General features: G+C 38.7%; 1 protein-coding gene across 2 annotated transcripts in view; it reads right to left on the bottom strand.

The window, feature by feature from the left end:
* Nucleotides 1-3,274: 3,274 nt before the first annotated feature.
* The window catches only part of mdga2a (MAM domain containing glycosylphosphatidylinositol anchor 2a), a 269,982-nt gene continuing 264,791 nt past the window's right edge, over nucleotides 3,275-8,465 (bottom strand). For both annotated transcript variants that reach the window (XM_061746664.1, XM_061746665.1), the window contains exons 16-18: nucleotides 6,935-7,065; nucleotides 6,368-6,464; nucleotides 3,275-4,123 (exon numbers count right to left, since the gene is read on the bottom strand). In XM_061746664.1, the coding sequence (XP_061602648.1) occupies nucleotides 4,035-4,123; nucleotides 6,368-6,464; nucleotides 6,935-7,065 (317 nt within the window). In that variant the 3' untranslated portion in view covers nucleotides 3,275-4,034. The remainder of the gene's footprint in view (nucleotides 4,124-6,367; nucleotides 6,465-6,934; nucleotides 7,066-8,465) is intronic.

Here is an 8,465-nt window from a genome sequence, read left to right as displayed (position 1 = left end):
TGTACGCTTTAAAAACAATCATCAGGATGCACTGGAGTGATGAGCCGTTGTTTTTTTAAAGGGTACAAACAGCTTCTCTTATGCTCTTATGTGTGTAAATGCTCTGAATTTAACTATCAAACATTGCTGTACTGTTGATTTTTAGTGATTAGTCATCAAACCTTTGAGTAAACTCAAGAGCACTTATTTTTTTCCAAACCACATTTCTTCAAAGATGATGGTTCACCACAAAATTTCTTTTAACTTATGAATATTTTAAACCTTCCTCAATTATAGATACCTCTTGTCATTAAACTAAACATATTTTTTTAAAGTGTCACTCATTGCTTACATATTCAGCTGTTAATCCCCCCATTTGTATTATGACGCTCTAAAAGCTGTATGAAGCTACACAAAAGCCAAAGGCTGACGCTGAAACAGTGAACTGCACAGAAGTGGAGATCAGTGACATGAAGAGGTGCAGCACCTTGGAAATAAACGAGTTTGAGTCAAACCAACATTTTCTCTAAACTTTAATCCCTCTATCTGCATGAATTTACCCAGTATTTAATTAATCAGACCAAAACTAAGCGAATAAGAGCAGTGCCATATAGTCCGTAGTCCAATGTCTTCCCTGTAAATGAAACTGTGTACATTTGTTACCTTGATTTTAAAGCAATTGTTTGACCACGTAAAAGAAAAAAAACTTCTTATTTGTAGATTTTCCAGTATTAGGTAGGTGGACTGACACCAGATTTGTACAATCAGGGTAATTTATTATGAATCTAACAGCAAGAGATCAGCTTAGCATAGCACAATGGAAACAGCTGGCCTGGTCCTGTCCAAAGCCTTTTGAGAAATTTCTAGTTGCATGTTCGCTTTTTTAATGTATGTGTGTATTAAGGATTTATACAGCTTAAGTATAGCCTGTTATTTACTGTGTTGTGGGGGTGCTGGTAACTGGTGGACTGAGACGACTGTTTTCGGTTGTTTTTAGCTATAGACTGAGCTAATTTGGCTCCTGGGTACGGCTTCACAATAACCTCGCATAAAAGGCTCTACTGCAAGCGTTTCCCCAAAATGATTTCTTTAAAAACTGCTGTTAAGGATCTGATTATCAAAAGTAAGATGTGTCCAGCTTTTCTCTCTCCATCTTGCATTCATCAGGTGCTCGGGGACGTAAAAGGAACCGTTTCCACAAAACCTCAGTGAATTCGTATCCTTACCTGGGAACAGTGACGACTTTACGGCCACTTTGGCACTTCGTTCATGTGACCAACTATACCACAGAGAGATATAGCAGCTACAGTAGATACGGGACATTTCATCCAAACTGCTTTTTTTGGGGAAATTGTGTTAGAATTAGTCAATGTTCCAGATGTTTCCAAAACAACCCACAAAACTCTGTAATTTCTCATCATCAAAAGCAGACAGAAATCATATGATTTAGTAAAACAGTACATCAAGTAAGACCGTAAGATTAAGAACGCCCAAGTACTTCATTTACATTCAGCATGATATGAAACATGAAGCGAAAACGCCTGAAATAATGGAAAAGAGGCAAAAAAAAACAAAATCAAAACATGAACTGACGGGAGACGAGTGATGGCAACGTCTCTGTAACGTCGTACAGATGCAAACAAAACACATAAGGATGCCCTGTAATGCTCATCATTCTGCTCTGTTTTGCTTAGCATATTTATCTTCTTTACATGTATCATTTTCTTACCACAACTATTATACACAGCTTCACACTCGCACATGAACACAACCCACTCAGACTAATCCAGGCTTTAACTGAAGAAGCTACATGTGCTGAACCACCACAGCCAAACTGCACTCCTGGAAATGATTATCCTCTGCACCGGATCCTCCCCGCACAACACGCCTCATGTTCTTTTGTGTTGCAGTTGCACTATAAATATGAAAACTACAAGTAAACATGGGTTATTTGCTGTTAAATATGAAGTTGGATGTTCGAAAAGCCTGAATTCGTGAGAGTAGGTCACGCATGTGCAGAGAAATAGAAAATGGATTTATATGTTGAGACTTAAACTGTATGTTGTGCTTCCTGTACTCCAACATAAAACATTTATCATAAACCTTTGAATAGAGCTTCTTTAACATTTACAAGTTATACATTTACCAAATTGGTTTACTTCTTATGCTTCCATCAGCTTTGATATTTCAGCAATGCAAACGGAGACAACAAGAAGAGAAAGTAAGTTAAGTCATCTTTAAAAAAAAAAAAGAAAGAAAGAAAGGAAAAAAAGAAACAAGACACAAGTCCTCAAAACATTTGTCATAACCAACAATGAACGGAAATCTTCATATTGTCGTTTTCTCTTTTTTACAATACTTTTTTTTTTTTAAAAACCCCCGCTGGTTAAGGTTATGGTCTCAGGTAGATCTTCCACAGTCAATCTTCACAGTTTGTGTAAAAGCAGAGAAACATTCTCGCTAGAGTAATAAAATATTATGACTATTATAATGGTCATTATCTTCTTTTATTTTCGTATTGTTCCATATAAATGGTGGAGGATACGGGCGAGGTGCTTCACGCGAAGGAAGAACCTGCAGTCCCAAAGTTCCTGCTCTCCTCCCTGTACAGCGTAACGTCATATTCAACAGATGCTCTTCTCTTTTGTTTAAAAAAAGCTTTCCCGCTGGGAGGGAGGATCATGAGAAGAGAGGGTGGGGTACTCATTCCATGAAATGTCTTTATCCTCCTGCATGATCTTAAACCATCAGTAAAAAAAGAAAAAAAAAAAATCCTCAGCCTCATTTTTTTTGTCGTTGTTTTTTTCGTTTTACTGTTTCTGCTCACCGTTATCATCCACGCCGCTTCCAGACCTGTGCTCGACCTGTCGCCCAGCGCTGCCTCGTCGCACTGCCCTTACATGAAACTGTGCACACGCAGAAAAAAACACGCAGTCACAGGCAGCTGTTCGATGAGGAATGTAATCCGGGTGTAGCTGGATCCCGCGCTCCCTGCGAACACGCATGCTTTTCTTGTCAGCACTTGTGGGGCAAAAGAAACATAGAAAATAGCCCATCAGAGGAAACATGAACAGAGACTTGTTTGATGTTGGTTAACACCGAGGCTCACGATTCTGTTCGTAATCTGAAGGCACTTTGTTTCATGGCAGAAAGTAAAGTGGCTTCTGTTCCACAGACAGACTGCTGACTGAATATCGGAGTCTGGCTCCACCGATCAAACCGTTCGCTACTCTCTGCTTATCCTTCCTCCACCTCCTCCGTCCTTCCAGAATCCGTATTTTAACTCTTCGCTTTAAACTTGTTTTTGTGCCCTCCGGTCCAACTATCTACACCCGCAACCGACTCGTCTGCGTTAGTTTTTCTGCCACCGTACCGTTGGCCACTTGGACGCGTGAGCACAGTGTTAAAAGATACATAGGCAGCTACAGGGGAGGAAGCAGACAGAAAGAAATGTCGCCAGAGTCCGTGTGATTCAACAGAACAGCACCAAGCAGATAAAGAAATGCCAGATTGGGAACGTGAGGCTGGGCCGGAGTGAAAAACAAGTGTCGGTGATTGGCATCTGGTGCAATAAAATGAAGATAACAATGATGAGAGAAAGGGACGATTCCGTGTTTTTTGTAAGGAGGGAAATGTTACTTCATATTCAAAAAGTCAGCAGTGTCTTTATTTCCGCCACCGTCCAAAGATATTTCCAGAGCTTCGTAAAATGATTCTTGTGCTTTACAAACTGTTCTCCCTCTTCTCTGCCAAAGTCCAGGCTCAGTCATAAACCAACCTGTCTTTGTGCTCGTAAACACGTCTCAAGTCCTGCACCGAGGGGTCTTTTTTCAAAAAAGAGGTCTCTTCAACGGAGAAAAAAAAAAAAGTACGTGTCTTCTTTGTTACTTCTCGTCCGGTCTCACGTTCTTAAACTCTGCCTCCCTCAGTGGTTTGTGGTGCGTATGGGAGCCTGCTGCGTTCAGGATGCATGAATCTTTGGTGACTGGATGCCGAGGGTATAGCTCACAGACGGCGGGTCTGCACATTCGCCTCTGAGATGACAGAGAACAGCGTCACCTCTGACCCGGCAGGAGGGTCAGCGCCAAGGTGACACATAGCAGCCATATATGGGAGGAGGCGGACAGGGCCTTGGCGCTGATATCTGAAGAAGACAATCAAAATAATAATTACAAACAAAAAGATCATAATTAACTGTTGCTTTTATATATTCACCAAATTAAGCATCAAACAATCCTGTCATGACACTACAAAGTAGAGCTGGGTATCGATTCAAATGTCAAGAATCGATTCGATTCCGATTCTTAAGATTCAGAATCGATTATCACCATTTGATTCGATCCGATTCAATATTGATTTGGGTTAGTGTTGCCTGGATTATATGACTGTAAAATAACTATTGAAATAATAATTTCACAATAATTATTGTGAAATAACTAAGAAATAAATAACTCAAATAGGCATTTCAATATCCATTTAAAGTGCAAAAAAAGAAAGAAATTGCAATAGCTCATACAGTAAACAAGTTATTTTAGCTTGTCTGATTTATTCTGTCACCAGACACACAGCTTGCCATGAAGCACCCGGCATTTTTCAGGTATTTCATGACAAACCGTGTCCGATAACAGAGAAACCAAACAAGCTATAGTAAATATAGTTACTATGAACTTCATTGAACTAATATAACATTTAGAAATTTAAGCTGAAATGTCCAGCATTTTCTCTAAAGAAAAGTGAATTTAGTTCAGGAGTTTTCAAAACTACTGGGACTAAAGTTCACCAGGCAAAAATGTAATGATGGAAAAAAAAAAAAAAATAAAATCGATCTTTAGACATACAAATCGATTTTTAGGAATTAATATGAGAATCGATTTAGAATCAGAAAATCGATTTTTTCAACACAGGCCTACTACAAAGATCATAAGTTCATTTAGTATGACCCAGTTCTAACATCATGGTCGACTCAATGCGTTTACTGCAAATTGTAAAAAAGTGACTTTCCATTTAATCCTCTAACTTTTCATGTCATTCATTTTCTTTGGTTTATTTTGTAATTGATCACTAGTTTCATATTTTATGTCAAATACAATATTCATGTCTGCATAATTATTCTTCATCTTTCAAATGCATTTAGTGTATCTGCCATCTTCATTTTGTAATATAAATTTAGTCAATACGTTTTTCTCTAGTTGCGGTTGGTGGACTTCATGTACGGTACAAGGGACATGTGACAAAAGGCTGCGGGTTGTAGTTTCTTCTCCTCCGGTGTCACCGGATGTAGTTTTTTTTTGTTCCGGCGGCACGAGGAGACGAGCCTCCAGAACAGGCCAGAACCGGTCCCTTTTTCTCTTTCGAATTACATTTGATGATCCGTCAGTGTTAGACACTTGATATCAAGTATTCTGTACAATAAACGCTTCTGGTAAATTTTGATCAAATCAGTTCCTCCTTCCAATTTTTGAAAACGTGATCAGATAGTATTATGACACTCTATAACATATTAGAAAATATTTCCAATCGGGATCTCCAATGCAGAAACCCCTGTGACTTGACCAAACGTAAAGACAAAACAGTGAAATTGATCTCCTCATATATTTCCTTAAAAGATGTCAAATTATACAATCTTGCTCCACTAACACGAGTGAGGAGATGCTAAAACGGCAGCTCTGAACCGCTCTCCTCTGGTAAAGTCAGTAAAGTCACCTCTGATCCTTCCTTATGAGATATTTCTCAGTTTTCCCTCTTGCGTCACCTAAAGTCATGTAAGATTCATCAAGTGAGATTGAACTGCATAATTCATAATACACGGTCCCGGCCCGGGCGACCACTCCTTTTACTCCAAATGAATTAGTGTTGTCTGTTTGAATCATAATGGATCCAAATGAAAAATAACTTGCGCTTGGACTAATGATATTGCAGTAATAAAGAGAATGTGTCTTGCAGACAAGGTCCACTGTCTCGGATTTTCTTTTATACTTATGGTTATTTTCCAGCACTGCCATAAACAATTGAAATAGATGGCCCTGATTTGTTTATGGTGTGTTAAAGAGACATCTCGGCTTGAGAGGCTTAAGGAAATGATCTTGGTTCAATGATAAATAACAAGAATAGAATCAGAGAAGCAGCGTTTGTCTGGTGAAAAATATGACCTTGTCAAGTGTGGGCCGATTTCTATGGCCCACTTTTCTCTTTTTAGCTTTGGTTTATTCTTGAGACGCAATTCCAGTCCTCCACTTATCCAGCAGCACGCCCATCATTCATGTGATTATTACTTTGTTGCTATGACAACCATGTATTGTCCATGAAATGGTACTTCAGAGTTGCCAACCGTAAATTTCAACTGTGCGATGATGTAGAAAGAGCAGATGGGGTTTGCTGCGCTACTCACTAGGCGGTGGGTCTCGACACTCCCCTTCCTCCAGCGTGATATCATCAATGGCTATGTCCCCCTCGATCCCCGGGCCCCGGATTCCCTCCAGAACCACCTACAAAGAGCAGAACCGATCACATATTGGAGCCCTGGTAGACCACAAAAACAAGGAAATTTGCAAAGCAAGATGCAATCTTCAGTCCCTACATGTGGTAACTGAGCTTAATTGCCCTTTTCAAAATGTTACAGCAGGTGGCAAGTGTTTTGTTTTAATATTTAATGTCACAAATTAAATAAAGTGCTTGTGGTGGAACAGTTACCCGTGAGAGTGGGACAATAAGCACAGACGCCCAGCTGAAACTGTAGTTACTCTACTGCTGAACCCATAATGACACAGCTCAGTAAACTCTGCAGTTTGCTCTCACAGTTTGGCGTTCCAGTGGAAACGCAGGAGTCGCACACTTTCTTTCTTGCTAGATATTACAGCTCGTGGCTTCTTGTAACGGTACAAACCCCCTATGGGAACAAACGCTCCACTGGCAGAGAAATAAGGAAACAGAGGTCAACTAGGAAGCGCTTCCTTACCTGGAAGGACGACGTTGGGTGGATGCTTACTTTGGCTTGCTTCCACCGTTCACCTTGGTTACCACTTAGCGACCACACAGGAGCCTCTGAAGCTGTTTGGCTCTTCTGCTTTAGGAAGGCATTAAGTGTTCCTGTGGAAAGGGGCGATACACATTCACTTGTACCATTCAGACTAAGATACAGCCAGAGGTGTCAAGTAACAAAGTACAAATACTTCGTTACCTTACTTAAGTAGAAATTTTGGTTATCTATACTTCATTGGAGCAATTATTTTTCAGACGACTTTTTACTTTTACTCGTTACATTTTCAAACAATTATCTGTACTTTTTACTCCTTACATTTTAAAAACAGCCTCGTTACTCTATTTCATTTCGGCCTTAAAAAAAAAACTATCCAGTTAAATTGCTCCATCCGGATAGAGTGAATTTGGTTGTGGTTGTTTCAGATGTTCTTGTCCAGTTTTGTTCTTACATCCGTTCCCTCAGATTCCTGCAGCTAAACTTGGATGTACATTCCAATAAAGGTTAGGATAAATGATAACATGCCTCTGAAGTTTGACTTTTTGCACCATTACAATACTTATAGGCAACTAGTCATCATATCTCCTGCTCTCTGAAACACACGTTAATGTCAATAGTACACATATATGGTTCTTTAATATATTTGCATTATACTAAGATACATTCATTTTCAATGGCTTTTGTCCTTAATGGCTTTTCAGACCCTTACATTACTTTAACTTTTATACTTTAAGTAGTTTTGAAACCAGTACTTTTATACTTTTACTTGAGTAAAAAACTTGAGTTGATACTTCAACTTCTACAGGAGTATTTTTAAACTCTATATACTCTATATAGTATCTATACTTCTATCTGAGTAATGAATGTGAATACTTGTGACACCTCAGGATACAGCATCTAAATCATCTTGCGACACTGGAATCCATCTAATGTGGAGTTTTGACCGGTTTCCGAGACGCAAAGTATTTGTTAATTCTTGCAGCTCATTAAAAAAAACAAAGTAATCAGACCATCTTAACCAGCATTAAGCCTTCATCTGTGATGGATATCTATGTGAGACCACCACCAGATATTAAATAAGAAGAAGGGATCTGGGAAAAATGTGGAAAACCTGAGATTTGAATAGGCCTGTGTTGAAAAGATCGATTCTCTGATTTTAAATCGATTCTCATATTAATTCCTAAAAATGGATCTATATGTCTAAAGATTAATTAAAAAAAAAAAAAAAAGGTTTTGTTTTTTCATTATTACAACTTTTGGTACTTTTTTGTTTATGCCCAAAAAAGGAATATTTTGTTGGACATGTGAATAACTAGTGCCATGTTTTTGCCTTTAAATATGTTTAAAGGTATGAAACCATTAAAGTGTTAGGTTATAATTGCATAAATTGTCTATATTTCTTTGCTTTATATACTGTCTTTGGGTTACATTTGCATAAATGTTAAAAACCAAATTCTCGTAAATGGGGAAGAAATAAAAGCGATTTCTTTCGTCCTCTGTTTCCTTCCTG

The sequence above is a fragment of the Cololabis saira genome, chromosome 18 (genome assembly GCF_033807715.1).
Source record: "Cololabis saira isolate AMF1-May2022 chromosome 18, fColSai1.1, whole genome shotgun sequence".
Classification (NCBI taxonomy): Eukaryota; Metazoa; Chordata; class Actinopteri; order Beloniformes; family Belonidae; genus Cololabis; species Cololabis saira.
The sequence above is the reverse complement of the archived record's forward strand: the minus strand, read 5'-3'. Positions and strand labels throughout refer to the sequence as shown.